The sequence below is a fragment of the Falco naumanni genome, chromosome 6 (assembly GCF_017639655.2).
Source record: "Falco naumanni isolate bFalNau1 chromosome 6, bFalNau1.pat, whole genome shotgun sequence".
NCBI lineage: Eukaryota > Metazoa > Chordata > Aves > Falconiformes > Falconidae > Falco > Falco naumanni.
In genome coordinates this window covers 67,091,898-67,117,375 of record NC_054059.1, presented here as the reverse complement: position 1 = coordinate 67,117,375, position 25,478 = coordinate 67,091,898, and the positions used below count along the sequence as shown (strand labels likewise).

General features: G+C 36.8%; 1 protein-coding gene across 8 annotated transcripts in view; it reads right to left on the bottom strand.

Annotated features, from left to right (window-relative positions):
• ATG5 (autophagy related 5) overlaps positions 1-25,478 on the bottom strand; it is an 81,710-nt gene that overhangs the window by 33,450 nt on the left and 22,782 nt on the right. For all 8 annotated transcript variants that reach the window (XR_005828417.1, XM_040597669.1, XM_040597670.1 and 5 more), the window contains one exon: positions 14,453-14,547. Coding sequence is in view for 7 of the 8 variants with exons in the window: in XM_040597669.1 (XP_040453603.1) it covers positions 14,453-14,547 (95 nt within the window). In the remaining variant the exon portion in view is untranslated. The remainder of the gene's footprint in view (positions 1-14,452; positions 14,548-25,478) is intronic.

Below are 25,478 nucleotides of genomic sequence, written 5' to 3'. Positions count from 1 at the left end.
AACCATCACAATACCATGTCTGTCTGAAAGCAAGAGGCTGTAAAGCCCCCCACTGCTGCTGAAACAGTCTTTCAAAATGGTATTTCTGGGTGGGTATCTTTGGCTTCTTTTTGCTTAATATTAGACCAGAATCACTGAGTACTTAATTGGGGAAAAGGCACAAGCAATGTTTCTGTGTTTGTTTGGGCGTTTTGTGGGTTTTGGTTTTTTTGGTTTTTTTTTATTATTTAAAATAAAGACTCCACTCACTGGAAACCAGACAGGCAGGTTATAGACTTAGATTAGATGGAAGTGGCAGCTAAGACTGAAAATCAATGATAAACTCAAGGTAAAAAAGAATTAGTGTCAGAATGGGAAAGAACTATTTCTGGGTGTGTAGAAAAAGCAAGTTCTGAGAACCTAGCCTGAACTTGCCCCACCTCTTGTCTCAAGTTCCATGATTTTAATTATGTTATCTACAGTTGCTTCAACTGCTGCATATTTCGATTTTCATTCAGAAACTAGTCACATGTTAAAGAGGGGTTACTTGGCTCTTAAGCTTATTTAATATATCCTGATACCTGCACGATAAAGCCAGTAGAAACATTTGACTGGCTTCTGGAAAAAATCACCAATAAATAAAAAAATACCATGTAAGAGTGCTTTTACATATGTAAGCAGCTAACATTAGATAGCCAAAACAAGCCAGCAAGGCAGTCTATGCAACAAATCGCATCAGTGGTATAGGAGGGAAAAGAACGTTTGAACACCAGGGAAAATGTTGACTATCATCCAGAAAACAAACAGGTGACTATACAGTAAAGACATCCAAGAGCAGATTTAGTCCAACTCACATTATTCTGATGCCTGCAGGCTGCATAAGCTGATGATCATAGATAACAAAATGCTTTGTAAGAAAAATTGTGTACATAGACCTCTAATTCTTTCCCCACCATTCAGTGCTGCTGTTCTCTGTTTTAGTTAGGATAACCTCAAAACAGTATTTTCAAAACGTGCTAACAAAATAACATACTTACACACTCTAAGGCTAGAAATTTGAGTTATAGCATAACTTGAAATCCATTATTTAAATGCTAAAACACAACATCAAGGTGACTTAATTTTCACTACTGCAGTGTACCTACGCACCAAACACTACAACTACGCTCCAGCAAGTTAGCTTCAAACCTACAGATTTTTTTTAAAATTATGCAAGATAATCCATGTTTGTTACTTACAAATAAGTTTATTTTGTATCCACTTCCCAAATAATTCAATAAAAGGTCATTTATTCATTTCAACACAAATGACAAGGCTTTTCTCAATAAGCTGCCATTACTCAAAGAGCAGATTGAGAAGCAGAAGGAAAAAAACAGATTCTTCTGATACAAAACATATTTAAAGCAAAACACTGTTTGATTCTTACATCTTCAATATATATTTGGAAAAAAAAGTAAGGAAAGAATGTTTCTTTCCACTTCACATCATCTGACAGCAAACAAGACTCAACAATGGCTACTATGCTAGATGGAATGATAACACATTTATTATGATCCGAAGACAACACTTTTTGACTTTGGCTTTTAAAAAACTCAGTGCAAGATACAGAAGTCTTATAGCCCAAAATACATCTATTAAAACAACTCCAAGCAAGTGGAAATGCAAGATCATTTAAATGAAAATTCTGATAAAATGGATCACTAGAGCAGAGGGAGACTTCCCCATGGATGCTGAAATTATCGCTACAGATTTCCGAAGGAGGAAAATAATTTCATTCACCATGTATCTTTGTTAAATTATACAACTGGGTTTTACCAAGATGAATGTGAGAAAGCCAAACATGAAATACATACATTACATTCAGTAGTGCCCTCAGACAAGTGAAATTACAATACGAGAGAGAATACAATGTTAATACAGTGACCAACTAAAAAAATCTGACATAACAATCTACTTAAATAAATGACTCTAAAGTATCCCTGGATCACTTTTTCTTATTAGTCCAGTATTTTTTCTCTGCTGCAAAGAACTGTAATCACTGTCCTTAAAAATCACTGTATTATTCAACACAGACATGATCCAAGTTGTAGGTATAAAATTCAATTCATAGGTTTTGTTGTAACAGCAAAGCCAACTTCTAGAAAAATAGAAATTTAAGTAAATAAGTTGCTCAGAATATTCATATTGCTTTATTGAAACTTACCTGAATTTCTATGTTAAAAATATTAATTACCCCCCTCTACTTCCTTATGTGATTATTTTACTTCAACATATCAAATTCAGTGCTAAGCATCCGCAAACCAGGGGGAAGAAAAAAAGAAAAAAGTGGACTGAATTCATAATTCTGTTATTAAAACTTTTAAACAGACTTATCTCTGTTCCTTCCAAAGATTCAGTAGGAGGTCTTAAGCTGCTAGAAGGCACGGAGTTTCAAGAAAAGCTGTTCCCTCAGTTTTTATGCCCACAGGTTTACAAAGAAACTATTTTAGCGTGAAAACCAACAGAAACTTCCAGAGAAAGATGGGGCTGAAGTTTACATCTTTATTTTTGGCTTAGTATGTGAGAAGGACACAAGGTAACTATATCTTGATTATTCCAAAACCCAAGACTCTGCAACACTCAACTAATGCTTCAAGGGTCTGATTGCAAATAGCTGCTTTCTGGTAACAGGGAGGAAAGTCAAATGCTGCTAATATTTATTCTACTGGAATACTAAACTAGGGTATTCCTACAAGCTTGTCCCACTTAAAAAAACCACCGTAAACCAGCTTATTTCTACTCAAAGCATAATTCACAGCCACAGTGCAAGGCTGTCTCTGCCACTCTAGAGCACAGCATTTCATGTTATGCAGAACTTTCCAGTGACAAAATGAGAGGTTACCTACCTCTCATGAGAGGTTACAAAATGAAAGGAAATGTGATGGTCAACCATGATCAAAATGAAGCACACTAAAATACCTCTTTATTTTTACCTATTTTTTAAAAAGAACATGGTCCCCATATTTAAAATAATTCCCTTAGAAGCACTGGTTACACTGTTGCCAGCACATATAATTTATCCTTGCCAATTTCTTTGCTAGAAGGACCACACCATTCTCTCTGAAAGCATGCTACTGCACTGGACTAAATCTCTGAACAGTAGACCTCACAAACTGAATACTGATTTTACTTTTATTTTTATACCTTTACAGAGACTCAGCTAAAAGTCAGTAACCGCTCTCCCTCCATTTCCCTCAGCTAGCCTTCATATGAAATATTAGAACAGCAGGTTGTTATGAGACATCCACAGAGCTCCAGTAAAACAAACTAAAAGAAAGTTACCGTTTCTCCTCTGCATTTCAAGCAACATCCCCTCCCAAGTGACTGTATGAAGGACAACTAGCTTAAGTTAAACTTAGTAAGAAATACATATGTATGCTGAAAGAAGCTTCAAAGAACTCTCCCTCAATCATTTATTCAAACCCCATAAACTTCATCTCTTCCATAAGGCAGCAAGTTCACCCTTGATGGTCAGCTCCGCAAGCTAAAGTAGACATATACACACACACATAAAAGGAAATTATTTCCGTTTACTCATTTGAAATCTGTCACCTTTCAAATTTCATCACTATTTTTCGAGCTTCTATTATGAGAAGCATAAAACCTGATATGATTTGTCTTTATCCTGTAATCATTGATTGCTCCCCTCTCTTCCTTCAAATCTTCCAAGCTATAGAGGGCTTCTCCTAGACACCCCATTGCTTTACTGCACACCTTTAATGATTTTTCTATTCCAATTACTCTCCAAGTTATTATGACTGGAACAATGTTCCAAGAAAATTAAAAGACTATTTCTAGTATTTCTTTAATTAGACCCTGAACTCCATCTAATAGATGCTCTAGTTATGATTTTGTGTGCTTTGAACAAGGCTGGCACTGCTTTTGTGAGCATTCGGAATTTTGAACTGCCAACCTGCAATGTCATGCCACTGTTCAGACAATACGGTACATGACAAAATGGAACTAATTACATTTTTTTGAATAAAAACAAAGTAATGGGTTTATGCGTCTAATATGTAACTAAAAAACATTAAACAAAAAGGAGGTGTATAAATTTACGCTCAACACACCCATCCGGAATTACCAGAAAAACTGACTCGCTGACAGGATGCAGGTTGTAGGTTGCAGGACTAGCTGCAAAGTCAACATACAGAATAAATCAAATCACTTGTTTTTCCCACAACACATTTTAAATTGCTAATAAATTAAGTATTTGCACTTACTGTAAATTGTACTGTAAATTATTGGCTGTAAAAGTTACAATATATGCCTGATTATAACCTCTAGGAAAAAGTGCATGCTTTCATTTTTTCTTGAGTTTGTACCAGGATTTCTGTAGTTATGTGGTAAGAAGGAAGCACTGGTTTCCTCATGAAGTTAAAAGTCTTTATGATGATGAACAGTAACTTTGCACTCCCTAATATTTAAAAGGCATGCAACAACAACAAAAGGATGAAAACCAGGCTACACTTCATACATTTAATTCACACTAACTGCAGTCATATAAAGTAGTAGTGCAGAAGTGTATCGCTAGGTTGAAGCTTAACATAATTCTATGAATACCTACACATATGCTTTAATATGGTCATGACAAATGTGTATTTGGATACATGAAATAACATGAAAGGGTAAGATATGAAAATAACATACTATTAAAAACCATGCATAACATGCAGGACGTACAAACTTATTCAGTGGATCATTTTTCTCACATAGGAGTGTGCAACCAATTTAACTCAATTTGATTTTCTTACACTGCTGAACTCCCTGTACTCTGAATTCAAAGGTTATCTAGGAGAACCTTCAGATTTATAAGTGTGGACACTGAGACCCTTATGAGATGTTCAGAGATTGTAATCTCTTCCACCTGAAGCGAATCTGTCTCTTCTATAAAAAGTTCTCATTGTAGAACTTCAGTCCCACTGGGTGCACTTGAGTCTACTGTGTGTAAGAGTGGTTGCAGACTTTTTAAATTAAGAAAGGCCAGAACACATCCACATCCCTTTAAAAGTATTTTCATACTGTTTGAGCAATTCTGTAACCGGTGGGTAAATTCCATTGCTGTTGGAAAATATGGATCATTTATCAATAACTCTTCTTTGAAATGTGTTTTATATGAACAGAAAATTTTTCTGCAAGCTGCCAGACAAACCATCCATGGAAGGACTGAGTTTACTCTTTCTTCAGTTCTCAACCATGATTTTCTTAGTTCTTCAAGGTTTCTTTGAGAAACATTGATCAGATGATAGGTTGAGAATGTACTTCAAGTTTTTGTTAAACACTATCCTTAAAAAGCCCATTACGCTGTGACTCCAAGCAATATTCCTTACAAAGCATGATCATTTGTGGAATGGATCTGAAGCACCTTGTCAAATGAAGACTGAAGAACCAAAGCCACACAATTTTTGGTTTCCATAACATGAGGAAAATTAACAAATGTGTGAAGAATCTCACTAAGTCTGCAAAGACAGCCACCAATATTGCTAGAGTCAAAGGAGACTGAGCCTTAATCAATACTTGCTTGTATCCTGACCAAGTTCGGTAAGATTCTTAACGGAATATGTGGTTAAAAAGAGCTGCGTTCAAGTGGCCAGTGCTCTGCATTTTTTTGCCAGATGAAGAACTCTCCTAAAGGACTCTCCCCAGTCGATGTCAAACAACAAAGGCCACAACACACCAAAAACATGCAGCGAAGTTCAGTCTGGGCTGCATGCAGTTACGGACAAGACTGGCAACACAGCACCTTGAACATTCAACCTGGGAAAACCCTAAGTATTTAGGACTGTGCAGAACATGTTATTGTTTCTTACATGTAGTGATATAAGAAGGATCATCAACTGTAAGTCCTTGTACAGTCCACCCCTTTCGGTTTAAAGAACTGCTTGGAGCTTTAATAACAGCTAATAGTAACATAAAGACACTAAGAACAGACTTGTTTCTTTTTCTATTTCCATAGAGGGAAAAAAAAAAATCTCTTACAAAAGAGGAAGGAGAGAGAAATCAAGATCTAAGCTGCCTAAGCAAATGAAAAACACTGAAAACCTTTCACCTGCAATTACATAGCAGATACACCCAACTAAGTGACCTTTGCCAGAAAGGGTTAAAAACCTCTAGCACTAACAGAGTTCATGCTGTAATCCAAAATACAATGCAGGTACCTTACCTAGAAGAAGCAATTTTGCTTTGCAACCACCTAAAAGCTCAAACTGTTTCTCTAAATAGGCATTTTATTGGATGCTATCTGCACTACACCATTTCTGACAGGGAAAGAGTACATCTATAATAATATGAAAGCTACCTAGTGTCAGTGTTGCAAGGAAAAGGGAGCAAAGGTTTGAAAAGGTGGTGATGATCCAGCTGCTTTACAAGAAAGGTCTAAGAAACATAAAGGTCGATTTCTTGGCACTGAAATCAAGAGGCAGAACGTACCAAAAATCAAAGATTTTTAGGACAGCCTGGAACAAACATTATCCAAAATAAATGTCCTGTTATACCTTGTGGATCATTTTAGCAAGACTGTATGCTGCCAGAGGTTCCATATCAAAAGTTGCACAAGTACCACCCACAACCACTTTCATGTCAAAACGCCTAACAAGCATGGCTGAACCACATTGTCTGTAGCCTGGTCTTCCAAATGATCCATTAAAATTGCTTGTGCAGGGAAAGCAGCCCTATCTGAACAACCAAATTTGCATTATTTAACCTCAGGTGAATTCTACAGATCCTAGAAGCAAAAGAAAGTCACTCAAGAGTGGTTAACACACAGGATGGACATAAGCCAGCAGCAGTCATAAGCCCAGAAATAACACAGCCTAAATACAAGGAACAGTTTCAGGAGACAGTTTTGTTGACCAGTGAAAAGACAAAAGACGTTTACAATACAAGCATGGCCTTCAAGTATTAAATTTCCTTCCCAGGAAAGGATTCATATTTCCAATTGGTAAAATATCAAGGTATCTGATGAGTCAGTGACAACAAATGTATAGTACTTTTCACAGCCACAGTCTTATGTGCATATGCAGACCTAAGCCTCACATAAAAGTAAGCAGTTGAGTACTACCTGTGAAGCAAACAACTTTAGAAATAGATTTACATCCACAAAAGCAAACATTACATTCTTTGCTTAAGAGCAATGAATAGCACAATATTCCATACAATACTTTCAATCTGCTTAAAAGGATTAAACCCAATAATTTTCCTTAGCTTTTCTTACAATAGTGATTAACTAGAATAAACTCCCATAGTCAAGGATATAAAAATTTCAGAAATCTACGTTTGTTATTCCATAATGTATTCCTAGGGTATGGTGCATATACCACTTCCTTGTAAGTTTGTTACATTCCACACCTCCCTCTGTACAGTTTTCTTTCAGTCTTCTGGAAAGCACAAATAAAAGTCTTGGTACTTCCCAGAAAACAGAACACTTTCTGTATTTTCTAATCCTCAATTCTGTGCAGAAGTCAACCTGCTTTATTTATCTCTTTTACTTAAAAGAAAAATAAGATCACATACTGATATTGACAAATCAAAACGGGTACTGTTGTGATTTTCATCTATGCAGAGTTAACTTTTTGCACCATCATCATAGGCTAGGCTTTGTTCTAGTTTAATTCTTAAATTCCTAAGCAATAGGCACTGCATATGCTGCACGGCCACAGAAATAACCCTCAAGGATGAACTTTCTTCATCTCTCTGAAGAAGAAAAAATTCCGTATCTGCTTTTCCCCTTTTTCTGTATGCAAAGCAGTTCACCAGCTGGGTTTTGGTTTGGTTTTTGGATTTGTTTTTTTTTTTTTGTTGGCACTTTTTTGTTGGTTTTGACTATTTTTTCCTATTACATCAGAGTACAAAAGACAATCTCGGAGGAATACAGCTCCAAATTACAAGTTTCAGCCAGAAAAAATCCCTCTTCCTACAAAATGACAACCTGACCACATAATGAGGAATGTGGTGAAAGTGGCAAATCAGTTTATATTGACTAAACCAAGTGAAAGCGAGAAGTAAAATAATCAGCTTTAATGATCCACAGAAAGGCAGCAATATACTAAAGAGCACTGCATTTCAATTACAAGATCTAACAGTAACTCTACACAGACCTAATTCAACTGAATTACTGCTTCATTCATTGTCTTCATCCCAGCCTCTCAACATATTCACCTGCCCTTAAGAATTAACACTCAAGGTTGAGGGGAAAGGTGCAATTTTTTTTTAGAGCTGCAAGAATTCAAACTTCATGATTTAAGTTCAAATTTGCACCATGAACATTTACATGAACTTACTACTATCCAAGTTCATTACTGTAAAACAACTCAGTGAAGAGATGACAAATTGGAATTTTATACAAAAACAATTTACTAAAAAAAGTAACTACCAATTTGTGATTAGGGAGTTTAAGACATCTAGTAAGACTAAGCTACTTTCAAGATAGGAACAGACAAATATTTTTTTTCCCCAAGAGGTGTTCATTATTTCATCGTAACTCAAAATGTATTTTGACTTACCTTTTGCCAATAAAAAAAATTCTATATAACTGTTTACACAAAGTTAATTTATTAACTACTGAAATGCTACTAGTGTTTGATACACAGATTCCTCTAAAATCTGAGTATCTGATAAGATAAAGGATTTAAAAAAATACTACCCAGTTTTCCCCATTAAGCAGAATCATGTATATTCCTAAATTGTTTTAAACTAGTTATGTTGTAATTCAGAACCTCAAACAAGCTATTTTTCATACAAGCAACCCTACTTTCCTCTTTGCATACAAGTTATCTACATATACAAGTAATATACAAGTTAAGCTCTTTTTAACCACATATTCAGTTAAGAATCTTACCGAACTTGGTCAGGATACAAGCAAGTATTGATTAAGGCTCAGTCTGCTTTGGCTCTAGCAATATTAATGGCTGTCTCGGAGACTTGTTATATACAAGTTTGTATACAATTATCTACATTCAGTGCAGAAGGATTAATACAGCTCCCATTGCCAAGCCTGAGCTAGCTTAAAATTATCCAGCTTGGTAAAAGTTCAACCACGGCTCGGAGAACCTACCCAAATCAAGGTTTTATAGCCCTAACACTGCTGCGCCTCCTTCGCTGAGCACCATGCAACTTTTATAATAGCTTTGAACTAGGCAGATTGACAGTTTTACAGGTAACCTGGGCATATATATGTAAACTTTAGTTGTCTCTGATAACAAATACTGTTGATAATCTCAGAATTTTTCTTTTAAACTCTGACTGACAGCCCCTATCCTGTACTGAGATTCTTAAAGGTACAAGGCTGATCTCGCACATGGGTTCCCTGAAGTCTTCTTTTAAAAGAACTGCATGGACATTCCTTAAAACAAAACATGTAAAAACCAGTAATCTTTAACAGCATTAGCCTGAGCTAGCCCATTTCACTTTGCACCAGGAAAGCTCACACAATTATGGAGCCTCAACTGTGGTGACAGTGACCTTCAACTCAAGGTGACAACTTGGCAATTTGCTGTTACTTTCAGCACAGAACTAAGCAATCAGGTTCATGGCAGCTTAAGGTTCACGCTGCCCATGTGCAATACTTGATAAAAGGGTTTGGTCCCGTCCCCCCCGCCAATAACAGGGCACTAGGAAAAATACATGCCTACAAAAGCTTTTAAACTGTCTCATGCACAGAGCTTTGATTTTGAAGCAATTTAAAACTGGTGAAAGTATGCTAATGTTTCTTTAGTGCTGAACCATCAGCTATTAGATGTGTGCTCAACTGATGAAGATGCTTTTTTTTTTCCAGCACAGAAATTCAGCTGAACACAGCTCCGTTACACAAATCAACCATCATTTCCCATTATCTTCCTATTCACATAAACTTCTCTTTGAAAAAGGTTGATCTATTTTCAGCAGGTCCTTTATGAAAACGTCATTTTTAATAAGTAAAACAAGAAGTTAAATAAGGTATTACACACAGGTCTATTAAAGAGTATTTTGCACTAGCCAACAGGACACTGAAACTTGCTGTGTTGTGTTGCCCTCTTCAGGTCAACAGCACTTATATTTTCTAGTTTTTTGCTTGACGAGTCATTGTGTTTGAACTTCTTTCATAATTTTCAGATTTGCTGTTTCAAGTAGCAGCTAACTTTACCTCTATCTTACCAGTGCTTCAAGTATTTTTTAATCTAAAATCCCACAGCAATGAACTTTGGTTTTGGCCTCCAGGTCTCCTTAACTTTAATACTGATCTTGAGGATTATCAAAATATCAGCTAGTGTTTGAAGAGATGACTAAAAAACAAACTTCAACATTGGTAAGCAAGCCTCATGACAAGAGACTTAAAGAACTTAACTGATTCAGCTTACCAAAGAAAACTGAAGCTGCTGAAGTCAGTCTGTATGTGAACTTGGAGACTAGAAAGTCAGATGACTTTAAAGTGGTGTAAGGCAAAACAAAATCTAGAAATGAAGTCAGACAAATTCAGCCTTGAAACGTAGTGGAGGCTTTTCACCCAAAACAACAAAAGATTTTAATAACCGACTAGCATAAAAGGATGGATTCATTATTACTTGAAAACTTTAAAGATGGATCCAGCATCTTTCCAAACAATCCATTCTGTTCAGGTTTTGAGTAGTTGTTACAACATGGTCCAAATTATGATGCTGATTTGCATACCTGTAATCAGTTTTGGAATTGATCATCTGAGTTCTGCCAATTAATGTGGAAATACTAATAAAACAGTCTTCCATTGCTTGGGAAAGGGCCATGCTTGGGCTTCTGATTCATTCATTGAGCCAGATATTAATTCATTTCCCCCTCCCACCTTGCTATTTTTAGACGACAGGTCATGGTAGACATTTAAATCTATGTAGACATCTCAGTAGCACAACTTTCACAGTAAGAGCCAAGTACTGAATTCAACTGATGTATTAAGTATGGAGAATTTCACTCATGTAACTAAGGCAGATGTACAGTCACAAATTGTTACAATGTTTGATTTAATCACATCTTAAGGGACTTACAATAGGAAAAAAACAGTTCAAAGCTAAGGCCTACTATGTAATTAAGCAATAAAATTAATAACCTAATCAAAATCCTAATAAAACAGAGGCAAATGAAATACTCTTTCAAATACCATGGCACGTCCCAGTACCAAATAAAGGAACAAGCTAACAAACAATCCCAGATCATTCCCTTTTGGGCTGGCAAACACACAACCACCAGCTTGCCTTAAGCCAAGCGTGACTCCAGAAAAAGCTCAGAACTTGTCATGAAGTTTTCATGCCTTTTCTTGCACATACTTCTGCAATTTTATTCTCAAGAATGAAATGTTGTTTACAGCTTTTAAGTCCTATATACTTAGAGGGCAGACTCAGAGGAAAGGAGGGAGCAAACGGGTAAGCATGACATCGGGAGAGAACATGATAGCAAACCTCGGGGACGAGTGCAAACTGCAACAGCTGAGACTCAGTGCAGACCCACCTGCAGCGTAAGAGAGCAGCTCACTGGGGTAGTCTCTATCAGCACATAGAAACTCCTCTCCAGTGCCCAACTAACATGTCCTGTTCACAGTGCCTGGAGCTAAAGACTGATGAAAACTTCCTGCCATCTATCAGCCATGTACTCTTGTTCAACTAGAAAGTGCAAAGCCAGCTGGTCTTACAAACACGGGGAAAAATTCCAAGCCAAACTCTAGTACTCTACAAGAAAAGCGGCACTCTTAAATGCGTAATATATTCAAAACATTACTATTTTCTCTAGTGAGAAAAGTGAAAAAAGTACACTGTTCAACAGTACTATTAGACAAAAACATTTTGATGCAACTGTCAACTGAAGACGCAGGCACTTACATCTCTGAAGTGATGAAGTGGGGCACTTTTTTTTTGACACAAGTAAAAGTGTCACAAAATTATAATCACTATTTTAAGCCGTTTCCGGTAGAAAAAGTTTCCACCTATGTCAAAGGTCTGTGTGGTGTAAATTCATACAACATAATCTAGACTATGGCAATTGGTAATGTAATCTCCAAGATCTTAGCTAACTTCTAAAACACTCAGTCTTTTTCTTCATCTTCTACAACAGATGCCATGATTCTGGTCCAATCTTAGCTACTGCACTTAGAAGAGGTGCTGGACAAGGGCTTTTAAAATTACCTGTGGTTAGTTTAGTTCTGACTTACCCAAGATGACGTTCATATTTTTGCCATCTTTCTCCCCCACACACCATCAGATTTGGATACCACATGAGGTATGATTCATATTATTCTTTAGAAATGTATTTTAATAGACAAGCTTTACAACTGAAAGAGCCTTTTAGTTTTGAAAATACCAGGCCTTCAGCAAAAAGCATGTCAGATCACTTTATTGCATGCACTTTTTCCTACAGTAACTTTTCCCAGTCATATTTAATCATTGCTAAGACAGACTTTTCTTAGTTGGTATCATAACCTAGTACATTCCTTTGAAGGAAAAGGAATTAATCCACCTCATACTGCCAAAACACAATCTAGACAGCTCCCTTCACAGAATTTCCTTCTAATAATTTTGGGGTAATGGAAGGTATGGAGACTAAGAGGAGGAACTCACTCTCTCCAGTGAAGGCAATGCCTAGTGATTTCCTGCCATCCACCTGTATATCCTTAAGTATCTACAAAAGCACTACGTGAAAACACATAGGGAATAAACATCCACTGTAATACATACCCAGGCTAAATTAGCATTTATGGAGGGACATGCAAGCAACCAATGAGAACACAAAGCCGACTTCTATCAGCACTGATAGAAATTAAGTGCAATTGGGGTGGGAGTTACATACATCTGAAGAATACTTTTCAATCAGTTATTTCAGCATATGCAAGTCTGTCACTAAACACTGCATAATTATGTTAAAACTACAGAAATTAACTCCTTGGAATCAAATTATCATCTCACTCTTCCTAACACTTTTCTGAAAATTCCTTTAAATACAGAGATTTTTAATGATGAGCAGTAATCAGTACACAAACCAACAAACCAAACAAAAAAGCTGGAAAACACTTGCATCCACTTTTTAAAACAAGAGGAACATTACAGAAAATATTCAGAAATATTAAGAGCAGTATTACTGAAAATAACATACACCAACCTTCTCTCAAAGGCTGTCTCAGCATCATCTTTATTTGTATTTGGTCTTCTATTCTTAGATATTTTGGGTTTAAACTACAGCAAGTAAGGGTTGCTAATTAAAAAGATAATGAAAATCAATGTAAGTACTACTGGCTAAAGGGATAGATATTACCAAATAATTTTTTTTTTTTTTAAAAAAAAGCTTTACTAGCATGAAATCATGTGATATCACGGAAAATCTCCCTCATGGTTTTAAGGTCTGTACCTTATTCAAACAGCAAAACCTCAATTTTGCAAACCCATTTATGTGATTTCTATGAAGACACTTTAAAAAACCACCTACCAGAGAACAAACAAACAACTTAGTTACTAAACAAAAAGCTGTGAACTACTTTTCCTGATACATATTTTTGATACTTATACAAACCTTACCATCTGCTATTTTCTCTGACAAAATAACTGACTTCCGTTCTCAATTTAAGGTTTCACTATGATGGTGCCTTATATCTAACATTAAAAGTTACTTCAGTCCCATTGCAAGATTGTATAGGTTTGTATTGTCATTAAAACCTGTTACAAAGTAGTATCAGACTACTCAGTACTACAAATAAAGTAATTTGATAGTTACAGGTATAGAATGTGAATGCAAAATAGGTGAAAATGTCTCAAAGATGAAACAAAGCAGACTAATTTACAGAGGCGACAAGAGTTCTGTATAAACTTTTAACAACACAATTCCAAACTTCATTGTGACCTTAATGTTATAAAAACTAAGAGGACATTAAAAAAATTGTAATGATTTCAAGGAATATGTCTTCAAATAAACTGCTGATTAAAAAAAAAGAACACTAGCATATTAAACCAGAAAAAAAGTCAAAGCTAGTTTTGGATTGTAAAGTATACAATTAGAAGACAAAGGTAAGAACTAGATGCAAGACCTATGCCACTACTTTCATCTTGTAATGCCAACAAGAAGTCTATGCTGTGGATGAGAGAAAAGTATTCCTCCTGAAATGTTTGACAAACTTTCCAGAGGACATTTCGCATCCAAACCAGTTTTCATAGCTAGCAGTTATTTTTAATGACAGAATTAGCTTTTTTTAAAAAAACCTAAACATAATCTATACCAGCCTTAGCACATTCTCAAGTATGACAGACTTACAACATAATGAATGGTAACTACCTATTAGAATACATACAATCTATTTTGTCTAATTTATACAATTCAAGGGTCCAGCAAAGATGAGCATACAAAGTTTTACCATGTTAGAAAAGGGAATCTATTTTCAGAGTTATACATTATGATATGACACCTCAGTGGAAGATTTGGTTAAAAGTGGTTTTATTTCATTGTCTCCTACCTGATAAATTCTAAATGGGATGTATCGAAATCCACTATCTTCTGGAGGATACTCCATGAGTTTTCGATTTATTGCCCAAAACTGCTCAAATTTATCTGTGAAGGTAAAATTATATTTTGTTAATATTAATAACACTTTTTTTTCAGCTAAAAGAGGTAAATGAGACACGATTGGAACAACATGCAAACTTCTCTTACAGAAGTTTGATCTGTACGAATATTTTTCCCACATTCCTCTTCCCTATTTAGCCTGAAGCCAAAGGTAAGTCATCTGCATCCTCCTATGAAAACAGTGATGGGGCAACTTAGCGAACTGAAAGAGAAAGCAACTCGAATTCATAACATATCTCCCACTGTAAGGGAAATACCGGGCCACTAATTATGGACTTCATTGCCTCAATTAACAGTGCCTATTTCTCCACTCCCTGCTGCTACTGGTCCAGTCTCACAGTTTGTAAAAACATCTAATTGTTCTTAACTATAGATGAACAATAGGTATAAAGTACAGCAAAACTAAAGAAAGAACTCCTTGAGGGGTTTATGTTTGGATATGCAAATCTTAAAGTAATCTGCAACAACATATGATATAATCAAAAAATATACTGTCAGTTTTATGACACAACCTGGAAATAAAGAATTTGTGTTTGAAACATTTTTGTTAGTATTAGCAAGTAACTAGGTTTAGTAGAGTAGCCTGAGGCAGCACACCATTTCACCCTGTTCAGACATGACAAGAACCGAATAGTTTATTGTGCTTAAAATGTATAAGGACAACATAGGACTAGAGTAGTAAAGAATTTTATACATGCAAATCAATTATTCAGATCAAGCAAACAACCAACACCAAAAGTGACAGAAAGGAACATGAAGAACTGAGATGGAATAAAGCTGCTGCTAGCCTTACTGGAGAAGGCAGCTTTAGGAGGGGAAGAGCAAGACAAATTTCCTTATAGGCCCTAACTGTCCAAGACAGCAAACAGCAGACACTTCTTCAGAAGGAACACAGTCTCCAACTTTGCTTCCTCAGCACATTGTTCAGTGAGTCTCAAGACAGCTGGCAGTATAACAGTTACAGAATTCAGGCCCCCTCAAGCAAGGTTAAATTCAGAAATCCATTTGCAGAACAAAAGGTTCGTCCCACTTCCAAAACTGCTGATAACAATTAAAGCAATTGCTGAAAATTAAAAGTCCGAGATTTGGTTTACTCCAGTGTAGAGCACAGATGGCTGTCAGTCTGCTAAAAGACACAGTTAATACATATTGCAGGGTTTATAACAGTGCTTTTCCTGACTGAACGTGATACAAGACAGGAATATCCAGGAAACCATAAACCAACTCCTGCCAGGTATTCTGTAGGAGCATTTCCTGATGCTTATCTCAGAAAGTACTTCCACACCCTTGTTTCCGGATTAGGAAATGCCTCTTGACAAGCACTTACCTGAGCTAAAGTCAGCACCACCACACAAGCACCTGCCTGAGATGAGGAGCTGCCTGGACACAGGGTGCTACCCCATGGCTCACCAGCTGGGAAGCTCTGCGGGCAGCAGTGACAGCCCTGAAGCTGGCTGTACCCAAGCGAGCCTGCTATGAGAACTCCAGCCGACAGAGTCAGAGGTTTACTCTTGCAATGTCTAACACAAAGGCAGAATACATCCTCCTCACAAATTCTGTCAGTGGGAAAGTGAAGATTTAGTATATTTCCCTCACCCTTGGAGACAGCATTGAGAATGGCTTACAGCTTTCACTACAGATTGTGTAGACAAGCATCCTATGGCAGGCGCTGATGAATTTACACTTCAGACTACAAACGCAGTTGATAAAACTATCAATTATGGCTATATACAAAACACAACAATCAAGACCTACTTAAGCTAGTGAGCTTCAGCAGACTTATTTAAGGAACCTACATGTTTGGAAACATCCTACCTGAAAAAAAACCTAAAAGAAACAGTGACTTCATTTACTTATTTCATGCTCATATTACAGTAACTAGGAAAGCTGGGTGAACAGCTTACTGTCCTGAAAATTCAATAGAGATGAGCAACATACCTTATGAATCAGAAAAACACCAAATTCTGCACATATAACAGGCTTACAGTAGGAACTTAAGTATATTGTCCCTTGTGGCATATATGGCAGAGAAGTGAATCTTGTTTAGAAGGACAAAGAAGTTAAACAGTGGTAATGTACAGTTAACTCACTTCTGTTCTTCATTCCAGCTTCCTCACCTCCCAGAAATTGTGCAGGTGATCTTATTTAAGGCAGGGAAATTTATAAATTTGTACTTCTCAGATCATTCTCTGAATGCTCAAACAATGCTCAAGACAAACTACTGTTTTATCAAGATGTTTAACTTTCTAATAGCTTCTGTAGCTTCTAAATATTACAGCAATAATTGCAAGAGGTGAATGACAAACTTGTTGCATTTTGTAATCAATTACGTTCTGTCAATTCAACCAATATCCCAGGGAATGAAAAACTTTCTGGTAAATTAGCTAGACAATGGAGTAAGACATCTTAAGACACATCTCCACTGTGTGCGCAGCATGGTCTGAAGACATCTAATTTAATCCTCATAACCTTATATTGCTGTCCTCCAAACATCCTTCCACTGATACAGTATTTTTACTACAGGAAACCAAGCTGGGTATAAGAAAATCGACACAAATTTTTAAAGCAAGCAGCAGGAAAAGGCTATTCAGCCTGCGAACTGATATATGTGACCTGGCAAGAACTTTTATTAGCATTAAAAGCACTGGCTGAATGCCAGAATCCTAATGCTCCGAAATACAGGAATAGCTGTTTTCACAGAACCCTGAAGACTCAAAAGCTCAAAACAAACAAACAAAAACCCCAACACCCTCCCCAGTTCCCTTGAAAATGTAAGCAAAAGGATTCATCATTCTCCAACTTTTGTGTCAGTACCTCCTATTTATGCAAAACAGACTCAAGGAAGCTATTAATGCTATGAAAAAGCTATAAGAACTAATTAGTGCTTTGGATAGACAGGACTTAAAGGTGCTAGCCAGAAGTTTGACAATCAAAACAAAACTGGAGTTTTCATCAAGCCAGTAAACAAGGAGTTCTCTACCTATCAGAAAAGCACTTTACACACTCATCCTCCCTTGTGAAAAGCTTATGCAGCCTACATGATATCTAAACTCCTGTAATAGTCAAAAATTATTGCTTTTGTTTTCCACAATCCAGCTGTTTTTAATAAAGTGCTTCACTGATGTATTAGAGAGTTTCTGTATTAGCAAAAAAACATACTTGCAAAAGGCAGATGTTCATATCTGCATAACTGTATTCAAAGTAATGGCAATAAGACTTGGACAGAAGTGACATTAGTGACAGGATAAGAGTTCCAGATGACTCTACTAATCACATTCCTTAAATGAGAGGATGGTTGCTATATATAACTTTGCCTAAAGTGAAATACTAAAACTTTTCTTTATTTTACATCAAAGATCAGAAAGTTAATAACCAAATAATGGAGGAGAGAGCTCACAGATTTTTCAGCTGGATAAGTCACTTATAAATATAAATATTCATTTATTAGAAATGTAGTCACTGAATGCCCAAAATCTGCGCACATTACCTTTCAGTACTACAGAGATGCACAGAATCTAATGAGAGCTTTGAAAATATTATTTACATATATAGAAACAGTGTGAGTTAGCAAAACCACAAGGACTTAACATCAACCATAACAATAATCTCAGTACACAAATTCACTATGCAACAAATTAAACCTCAAACAAATTTACAAATACAGTGTGCCACATTATGTATGCACTTAGGGTTCAGAAATCTATCACTGAAATTGTTCGTGCCTTTAATATGTCCTTTAAAACAGTTTAAAAGGACAGTTACAGGGAAACACTTTGAGAATTGTCCCCTCCATTAAGCAAGACTGAAAATCCTTTAGCAGTCATTGATGTTAATCCAAATGTATAACTATTATATTAAAAGGTTGTTGATAACTCCAGTCATAGTTTTATTGTTGATAGACAGTAACTGCTGAACCTTTTACTATCAAGCTGTGTTAACTAAGGATTAGTCCAGGCTGAAATTTTGAAGGCTAGGTCTCTTTCTCAGGCTGAGACCCAGGGCAATGTTCTTCAGACAATCAGAAAACTTAGTTTCATTTGTGCTACTGTCTTACACTCATTCTCTGAAACTCAAGTACTGCCATGCTTCAAACAGCTTGAAATTTTGCATGGATCTTGATGTTAGATGCATCTCTTCCACTCACATGACTCTACGAAAGGGTAAATGGACTGCTTGAGTGCTTGCCATCAACACATGCATTTCAATGCAGCACAGCCTTAAACCAGCATACACAAAGAATATGGGCAATTATCACTGAATAATAAGTTATATTTACAAGTAACTTGCAATAAGACACAGTTGGTCACAGCATATGGCCAGTTAAAATGGACTTCCCACTGTAGAACAGTGGGCAGAACAACTAAAAAAACCCCACCCTAATCTTTAAACTTAACAGAAATATCTTAATAATAAGGAATTATTTTCTTTCTGTATTTGACATTGATGCAACTGCTACCAGAGTACTGACTCCGGAATTGCATCTATTTCAAGACTGCTGTGGAGATTGTTTAAATAACAGAAAGGATTAATGCAAAAACAAGGGAAAGATTGTTGAAATTCAATAAGGAAACATGCACTCACGGCTTTTATCTTTTAGAAAGTCAAAAAAGAGAACAAACAGGTGTAGTCCTCAGGGTAGCACAGATGCATGATTTTTTGTCTGGATGTCTTTCTTCTTAAAGCCATCTAGTTGTATAAATTTTTAGAAAACATGCTTGAATTGAGTTGTATCTCTTAGCTCTATGCAAGCAATACCCATTTCCAGCTTGCATAAAAGCGTACAACCCTCAAATTTTAAAAACACAAAACTTTTGTCTATTTTCAGAGGTTCACCACTCTCTAATAACCATATGAACCATAGAAATGATGCACAGCTAGAAGTAGTTGGACAGAACCAACCATAGCATTATCTAAGAGACTGAAGACTCTCCAAGTGTTATATCGGAACCATAGAAAACTTTTAGATGGGAAGTGCCTTTGGAGGTCAAGCTTTGGAATAAAAGCTCCTGCCCAAACCAGAAGAGCTGTCTACATAGATTTAAATGAGTTTGCTCAAAGCCTTGCCCAGTCATGTTCTGACTGTCTCTGCAGGTTCCCACTCAATCCCTTTCACTCCCCCTCCCCCAGTATCCCATCAGCCTTTCTCCTGCCATGACTTGTAACTGTTTTCTTTTGTAATTGCCCAACTTCACGGCCAATGGAGGCATGTCTGAGAGGAATCTAACTCCATCTGCCTACAAGTTTTCCTTTTAGGTAGTGGAAAGCGGCTATTAGATCCATCTTCAGCCTTTATGTCCTCAGGCTAAACAAGGCAGTTCACCCACTCTCTTTTAATACAGGAATATGCTCCAGCCCCTGATCCATCCTACCACTGCTCTGCTGGCCTCTTTTTCCGATTGCCCACATTTCTTTTGTCCTGAGGTCCCAAAGAGGACAAGTATTCCCAGCACAACCTTAGATGTGCTGAGTGAGGAGAAAGTACTCACCATCTGGCTATATACTAGGGGGCACAAGGGCTAAAGCAGCTCCCTGGTTCATCTTCATTTCTGCAACACCACACAACAGATTACTCACTCTGTTTGTTCACCATTATGCACATCCACAAAGCTGCTTCCCAGTCAGTCCCTAGACTGCCCCAATGTAGGGTTTTTTTCCTGGCTCTGGTGCAGGACTTTACACCTGTACCTGTCAGCTCCAGAAAGCTCCTGCTTGCCTACTGCTCCTCATGGTCCCTCTGAATGGCAGATCTGTCCCCCTGTCTATCAACTGCTTCCACCAATATTTTCTTTTGGTCATAAACTAAGGGTTTAATCATATACATATAGTCAAATTAACTGTACTGTACAGAGAACTACAGCTGCAAGTCAAGGACATGAAGTGTATTTTCTTAACAATAAAGCAACTATATCTTCCACTGACTTGGGCTCTAGCAAGCATTGTGTTCAACTGCTACAGCCAAAAAGTAGTCTTCTCAAAATTTAGTTTCCAAGAAGACTAAGACTCTACATGCACACGTAGTTCTGTTGACTGGTAAGCAATTTTAACCAATTTTATAAAAGGTTAAATTTTGTGTGGTATGCCTCAAGCATGAAGCAGCTTTGTTGACAAAATAGAATTATTTTAAATACTTCAGTACCTTGCTATCCAGAAACAGTATTTACAGCTCGTTACTCTCATTTCTCAGCTATTTAAAGATCTGTCTCTAAAGTACTCTAGGCCATCTAAATTCATCGTTCTTATTCTTGTACAACAAAACCACAGATAATTATGATTATCAAGGGCTTCAGGAAGACTCTGATACATATTTGACTCTTGCTGACTACTATAGTTCAGTGCCAGCATTTTTGAGAACACACTTTGAAATACTGTTATAGCATCATTAAAGCACAAGATTTCCACACCACACAACCCCACATTTTACACATTGACACCATCCACAGTTAAAATATTCTTGCTATTAAATGCTTAGGTTACTCGGGTATTTTGACAGATCATGGTATAGAATATAAATCCACAACTGAAGAGGGCACACAAGTTTACTAGTCCTTTCAGACTATTTTCAGGCACAAGTAACTATCATATATATAGAGATAGGACCTTAGGACTGCTTTGACTTAATGTTAATTGACAAAGGCTAGGTACAGAAATATTCTTAATGTCACAGATAGCAAAGTAACAACATTCAATATGAATGTACGTATCTGAAGTCATAATTCTGCCTTGTAAATACACAACAGTCATTAACTGAAATATCTCCACTGCATGATGTGCCCATTAATCTTATATACCCTCCAAATTCACATTCAGCTGGTATATTGCTATAGAATACTGCAGGAAAGCAGCAGATTGTAAAATTTTGAAGTAAAACAAAAATAGGCTTTACTTTGCCTGTCCATGCTAAAAAAGACATGGAATCACCGCAAAGAAGCATCATGCTAACGAGCTCAAGTACTAATAATAGTAAAGTACAGTGGTATGGGCCTTAAGGTTGACTGTCACTCCCTTTTTAGTACTATGATCATGTAAATTAATTACATCGATGCACATCTGCTTGCCTATATGCACTATACCAACTTTTTAACAGCAGCGTTTACAATCAGAGAAGAATTAGTAGAAAATTCCTTCTGTATACTTAGCTGCAAATTCTAGTTTTTAAAAAAATAATTTATAAACCACACTATAAATGGAGCTGTAGATGCAAATCAAGAAAAAGGGGGGGGGGGGGGAATCCCTCCCCTAATAGGTTTGAGATCAGTGTATTTAACACATTTACTTTTATGCTGTAATTTATGCGTTAGTTTTTATAGCAAAGCAGTGTTCTGAAGAATCAAAAGCATACTGCTTAAACTTTGCCGGTTAACAGAACGTTTTTACAAACTGTATGATAAAGCAGCATTTCACTCTTCAGATTAGCTATCTGATCCAAAAAGGCCTTTCCTCCCTGTTTTAATATACATAAGGTTGCCATACCTTATCAACATTCTTTTCGCTTGTTAAACACCATCTTAAGTACATTGTTTCCTTAACACCACCTCCCTTCACTTCCAGGTCATCAATTTGTCTGTTAAAGATTCAGGGGAGGAAAAATCATCAAGATGGACTACTTTCCTTTGTTCAAATATGAAAAAGCATACATCCTATGAAGCTTAAGCTTTCTGTGTAGCCTAAAAGCAGGTGGCCTCAGTAGGTATTGTCACTTAAGCTAAAAAGAAAGCTGTGATTATTAAAAAATGTGTAATCCATTTATTTTTGAAACACATAACCCACAGGTTTTGTAAGAATAGAGCAGCAGGGCTTGTTACAGACTTCCTTAAGTCAAAGGGAAAAGGACTCCTGACAATTTTATCTGTACTCCAGTTCTGTGCTCCACATCTAGATAGCCTGGATATTTTAATACCTTCTTTGTCTCTGATTATGCTCTGTTTATATACATAAAAATAGAGCAGCATCTCTCCATATAACTCACTAACCTACTTTGCTTTCCCTGTACTATGCTTTTTCTAAAATACAGCTTTTTTAAAAAGTTAAAGAATCTTTATATTAAGGCAGCTGTCAAATTCAGTTTACCAGTAGAAAATAACTTTGAAGCATTTCAAACTGCAAAGCAAAACCCCCCCAATAACCAAAGTTAATTTTAAAAATTAAGGCCGTTTTTTTAGAGACTGTTTACTTTGAAATGTAGTTAGACCTTACACATCTTTCAGGAAATTAAATACTTTGAGGGGGAAGGGAGGAAAGAAAGCAGGAGGCAGTAAAAAAGAAAAGTAAAATAGATTTAGAGAAATACAGTCAAAGATTCTCACAATCTGAATCCAAGTCTACCAAATATCTGTAAGAACTACAGAAGACAGAAGCAGTGAATGTAGAGAACCAGTTTATGTGTGATTCAGGTTGAAGATGAAAGGCACACCTGCTTCAGCAGGAAGTCTGGAAGGTGGCTATCTTTCTGAAGAAATGGTAACGTTCCAGGAGGAAGAGTGTCAAAATGAGTACAAAACACGAGCCCTTGAAACCACAGCAGGTTTATAAATTAGAACTCTGCAATATATATGAACAGATTATAAGGCTGGCAGATTACCTGTGCCAAAGATGCAAAGACCTTCAGGTGTGCTCCTTCAGAGTTTAATGGTTTTAATTAGACACACAGGCTTCTAATACAAGGTAGTAAAAATCACTAGAAAGCATTTCTATCTACTTATCTCTATCTCCTCTCATGGTGGAGACTTCAGTAGAAAGTAGCATTGCGAGCACTGGGTTACCTTTTGCTTTCCTCCCTTCATGCAGTTCATGTCCTCCTTTGAGACCCACTGATTCTCACTGGCCTCACCAATGCAGCAGCTCTGCTCTGTTCCCTTGTTGAAAACAGAGCAGAGAAAGCCAAGGGGGGAATTCAGGCTGCCATCAATTCTCCACCTTTGTGCTGCAACAAAGAGCAACTATGCAAGTAGGCACCAGGCCAGCACAGGAGAGTAACAAGGCAAAAGTCAGTTTCAGGGGGGGTGTGGGGTGTGTGTGAGAGACAGTTCAGAATCATGACACAGAACCCATATGGCTGGAGCATCAGTTTAGTCATTTGTGCAGAAAGGGTAACAAGCCAGTAAACAATGCAGAACCAACACTGAAGTCTATGTCACCATCCATTACCAGAAAAAAACCACAACCGAACCCCAAACAAAAACTACCACCACCAAAAAATAATATCCCTAGGAAAGCCTGTTCTGATGCATCTGATTGATTCTGCAGGTCCAGGCTGCCTGAACCTAGCTGCAGCTCAACACCAAAACAGTGCTGGGCTGACTGGGCAGATCTGTTTGAACCTGTCCACACCATAACATCAGCAACCCCAATATTTGGTGTATGCCATGCTATCTAACTCCAGAATAAGCAGGTATTGACACTAATCATAAGAAAATGTGATGCATTGCCAGAAATTTTTAACCACCAGCCCAGGAAAGTAATGACTTAGGATATCTTTTTTAATCCTTTTAACCAATACACCCATTTTCAAAGCTCAAAATAATTGTTTAGTCTTTCTTCACAGTTAATTGGATCTGTACAGATGAAACATGGAAAGACGTTACCATTTTGATAGTGACACAGGAAAGAGGAAAGAATGGCAGCTTTGTGATCTAAAAAAGCCTCATGGTGTGTTCATTCATTCTCCTGTTAAATTCCTGAAGATATTCTACATACATATTGCCTAATTTAAGTTGCAAGGGATCAGGTAAGATTAGAGCGATTTGTTCAGCTACCAAAGCATGCTCATCACCTCGGACTAAAGTAAAGAACAGCATTGCTCCAACCAGTTCTCTGTGAGACACACATACCAAACCTGAGTGGGCCATGTGTACACAGCACAAAAGAGATGCTGCTGATGTACTGACACTATTTCTTTTTGGCAGTTCAAACATTTCTAAACAGCAATGTGATAACTCAGAAAAAACAAACCTTCTGCCCCTCAAAAATCCAGGACTGGTTTAGATATAATTTAGAAATAAATGCAAGACAATACAGGCCTGACTCTGTCAGTAAGACAAAGATCACATGCATTAAAAAATAAAATATTGCATAATCTGAATGTTTGTAGGATTTTTCTCCTTTAATATGAACAATTCAGTAAGGCCATTTAACTTCCGGTAAGCCCTACAGCAAGAATGAGTATTACATTCTTTCTCCATAATATTTTTCAGTAAAATGACCTGCTTTTATTTTATAATCTATAAAGAAGCTGTAGAAATGGCTATGAGTTTTTACTGTTTATTTCCACCACTCATCTATCAGAAATACTAAGTCTGGTCTTCACTGGTTATAAAGGATGCCTGTGAGAATTCCAGGGTATGGATGCTTATGTCCCTCCACAACTGATGAAAAGCAGCTGTGTTGCATCTAAGAATCCTCCTTTATCAAAACTACTATACACTGAAGTTATGGATATTAATTCTTTGAACCATGCAAAAAATACAGCTCTCCCCCTAAAAACAGTTGAGATTTCATTTGTTTAAGTCATCACTAGGCCCACAGTCTTAATGTTTCAAAGCTGAAAGTCTTTATTTTTCCACACGAGACAAGAAAAAACCACCCATTTGAAAATCCACTTTATCCATAATAAAAATGTCCATAACACTATTAAAGCACAAACAGTAGTAAAATTTTCCATCAATTCTGATCAAAGAATTTTAACAATTCTTACAAAGGGACAGAGGTCAGTATAGCTACATAGCCTGCCTTTATCACTTTCCTACCACAGTCAGACATCCATGATGCTGGTCAAAATTAAAGCAACACAAATGTACCCATTCCAAAGAAGTGTTCTAGCTAAGGAGTATCTGGTTTATGGACAAAAATTGGCTAACCGAAGTCTGAAGAGCAAGCAAAACCACAGCACAAGCAAACAGAAAAGTATGTTTACCTTCCTG